This window comes from Leguminivora glycinivorella, chromosome 6 (assembly GCF_023078275.1).
Source record: "Leguminivora glycinivorella isolate SPB_JAAS2020 chromosome 6, LegGlyc_1.1, whole genome shotgun sequence".
Lineage (NCBI taxonomy): Eukaryota > Metazoa > Arthropoda > Insecta > Lepidoptera > Tortricidae > Leguminivora > Leguminivora glycinivorella.
This window is the reverse complement of record NC_062976.1, coordinates 562,672-566,512: the sequence shown is the minus strand read 5'-3', so window position 1 is coordinate 566,512 and position 3,841 is coordinate 562,672. Positions and strand designations below refer to the sequence as shown.

Here is a 3,841-nt window from a genome sequence, read left to right as displayed (position 1 = left end):
TTTTTAAAATTTCAAGAGAAGCATCAAAGAAAGTCTTCATTCGCCGCTGACCATAAACGCCTTTACCCTACAAAAACAATAACATTAGATATGCTCATTACACGACATTACACGAGCCACACCGTCCACTCTTCTGACTAAATACTTAAATATATAATTGTAATAAGACTTAAAATTGGTAATAAACTAGTGCTGTCCGATAGTGTGACGTCATGCGTAGCGGAGTTTATAACAGAGTCGGCGCGGACAGCGAGCCATCAACGCCGCCGCCGCCGCCGCCATGTCACCGCTCGCCTGCTCTCTGATCGCTCTCGCTGCTCTCTTCGCCGTATCCAACGCGGCTTCTGTAGCCAATCCGTTTTGCGATGGTGTATCTTTAGGTAAAATGAACTGACTTAAAACATAATTTTATCACTAATATATTATTTTTAGATCTTTTGACCATTATGACAGTGTAGTTTTTTTTAATAAATGTACTAGAATAATAAAATGTTTCAGCAATCTTCATGTAAGTACTTCCATACTGAAATTGCCATAAATAATACTATTGCCTGATTTTAGCTTTCATTTCAAACAATGAATTTCACAGTATTACTTTATATAAGGTCCTACTTTATTAGTTGCAGATATTTTAACACATGATACTTTACATTAAAATAATTAACTTTAAATATAAATTAAGAAATCTTTTCATGAAACTTTTTTGATTTCATTTTCCTAACAAAAAAAAAATTAATTATAATTTCGTCTAAAAAAAATCATCATGTGCATTATCACATGTCACAATAACACTGTCTGTCATGTCAACAATTGTTTGTTGTAAATGTCGTAAAGGTTCGGCGGGAAAACTGCACATGTCATTGAAGTGGCCAGTTACAATTAAGTGGTACGTAAAAGAGGTACTAGAATCTGTTCAATGAGTTTTCATTTAATAATCACATAAACAGGGTGTTTTTACGTAGCAAATTTGTTTTTCCGTTTTCTCCAAAAAAACATCGTAAAAGCTAATATACTCCAGAGACCGAGTACTATCAGCTGTAAAAATATCTGCATCTAATAAATTAGGACCTTATATATTACAATAAAACCGATATCTAATATTTATTACTTTTCATAACAGAGATGAATTTTTGAAACCATTTAGATATTAAATAAGCTGAATATCATACGTTAGACTCAAGTCAATTTAAACTTTAGTTTGTGGTTTGTCCTATAGTATGAGTAATCTTAACATTTTGTATTTCATTTCTTATTATAAGGTAATATAATATTTTGTTGGCCAAATCAAAATCTAGCAAGTCTAATAAAAATACATGTGCTCTCGTTGGTTTAGATTTGAGCAGCCAAATGCTTAGATTTAGTTTTCTGAAGACAAACTAATGTCAGTCTAGATTAAATAGGTAACATTCCGAAATTCCCACAATAAAGTTTTGTATTAATCTCATGTATTCTCTTTTTTCACAGGCGATTCTTCACTCCCACCAGAAAAAGAATTTAAGTTGACAGTTTCTGGTGGTGATATCATCATCCCTAATGTAAGAAAAATATAAACTACTAGCTTTTTCTCGCGGCTTTGCCCGCGTACTGATCTAATATTGTTTTCCCATACAAACTTTGGACCCCCATTTCACCCACTTAGGAGGCGAATTTTCAAAAATATTTTCTTTTTACTCCTCTACACCTTATAGAGAACCTACGTGCCAAATTTGGAATCTCTAGGACCAGTGGTTTCGGCTGTGCGTTGATATATCAATCAGTCAGTCAGTCAGGTTCTTCGTATAAACTACGAACTAGGTGCTTAGCAGGATTTTATAAAATTACTCACTTATTATGTTATGCTTATTCCAAATAATTATTTTATTCCAGAGATGTAAACTCGATCGTAAATTGGTGGGTCAATCGCTCAGCGTGTGCAACACGGACAACTCCATGCCCGAGATTCATCCGAACACTATCGGCGCTCGCCCGTACGAGAAAGTGTTCATTGACTGCCCTAAGAGCACCAGAGGCTGCGAGGACCTTGAGCTTAAAGTCACACAATATTGCCTTCTTGATCCAATTGGCACAAAAGGATAAAATCAATCAATGTATATCAGTAGTTTTCTTTTTTTAATTTCTAAATTTAAAATTCTTTGGTAACAGTTGCTCCGCTTTTGGCGTCGCGGAGGTAAAATTATTTTTATAGTCTGGTAATATCAACTCGAATTAATATTTTCGGCATCGGCAATAAACAAATTATTTTCATGTCTGAATTTTATTTTTATCTACCCTGGATATCCCTAAACCTATAAAAGAAATATACGGCTGAAAGATAATAAAATCATGCAGGGCAAGTAAACAAGGGTCAATCTATTTTTGAGTTGATATGACAAAGCAGTGTAAATTTTAATAAAAATTTGATAAAAACATATTTGAAAACGTAAACACTTCCAAAAGTGACCAACAAATGGTTAAACATGGTGTACAGCACCGAAACACATATTTTAAGGGGGTCTCTATTGGTTCCCATAATTTTTTAAGTCCGATTTTTACTATCCATAATGTTTTCCGTAATAATTTTTCTTAGTCATATTATCACTAGTCATAAAATTAAACGTCAGAAATTGTAGTTCCGATTTTCGAAAGTCATAATTATTGTTAGTCATAAAATTTATTAGCCATAATAATCAAAGTCCATAGTTGTACAAATCCATAATGTTGAAGGAAATAAACTTATTCGGAATAATTGTTCTAAGGATTTTATCACAAGTCATAATGATTAATAAGCAATATAAGCATGTGTTTCTTCGCTAATAGCATTCAATGGGATCTCTTTTGTTTCCCATAAAAAATGTTGCAATGTTTTTTCGTCTGCATTTTCGTAAGTTGTAATTTGGCTTACTAACTTCCTCAGTATTTATTATATTTTCATGGCACCTATTAAACCAATTGGTCTCGCCAAGGAGCTGACGTCGACAACTTCTATATCCGCTTTTAAGGACAAAAGATAACTAAATAGCAAAAGGAAACTAGCGAAACTAACTACACGAGGCAAAGGGTTGCTTTTTGAAACAATTTTGTTCCGCCAATAAGTCGACGGAGCCCCGCTACGCGGGCCTCCTATTTCCGCTTAAGGTACAAAAGGAAACAAAAGGAAGGAAACACGAGGAGAAGGGTTATTTTTGAAACAATTTAGTTCCACCAATGAGTAGATGGAGCCCCGAGTAGCGGGCCCCAACTCGCGTCTTATGCAAATTTTCACTTCCACCCCTGGGGCATGTAGCCCTAACGACTCCACTCTGGACGGCCAGCCAAGGCAAGCCAGAGGTAGAGAGTACTGTCCCACCCACCCGCCTTACGGGTAACAGAACTCCCCAGGAGCACTCGGGTACGTGGGGTCGCTGTTCCCCAACAGCTCGCTACAAGCTGCCCTGCGTTGACTGATTGCACTGGTAAAACCAATGGGCGGTGGGGTCGTCACATCCCTACGCCTATTTATTATTATTATTAATAGTGCTTTCAATCGTTAACGAGGTAGGTATATAAGTATCTTCAAGACAATTCAAATGGACATTCATAGAGAGCATTATTATTGTAATCGTTGTATCAGTACCCACAACATATTCTTGAGCTGACCGTGGGAATTAGTCAATCTGTGCAAGAATGTCCTTGTGCATGGAGACAGAGGACGCTGACTGTCGCGTGGTTCTGGAGTGCAGAGGAGTAGCTCCATACTGGGAAACACATCTCGGGGGGGAGTATGCAAAGTTAGCTAATCCCCCAAAATTAATTTAAAAAAAGGCTGATTCTCACACTGACTTTATAAGGCTCGTTAAACATTTATTGTAAGAATGATATAAAA

General features: G+C 36.1%; 1 protein-coding gene across 1 annotated transcript; it reads left to right on the top strand.

Moving 5' to 3' along the window:
* The first annotated feature begins 221 nt into the window (after positions 1-221).
* LOC125227481 lies at positions 222-2,244 on the top strand. Its single transcript, XM_048131807.1, has 3 exons — positions 222-380; positions 1,465-1,535; positions 1,867-2,244. Exons 1-3 carry the CDS (start codon positions 281-283, stop codon positions 2,074-2,076), a joined length of 381 nt encoding a protein of 126 aa, XP_047987764.1. The 5' UTR covers positions 222-280; the 3' UTR covers positions 2,077-2,244.
* Positions 2,245-3,841: the final 1,597 nt, after the last annotated feature.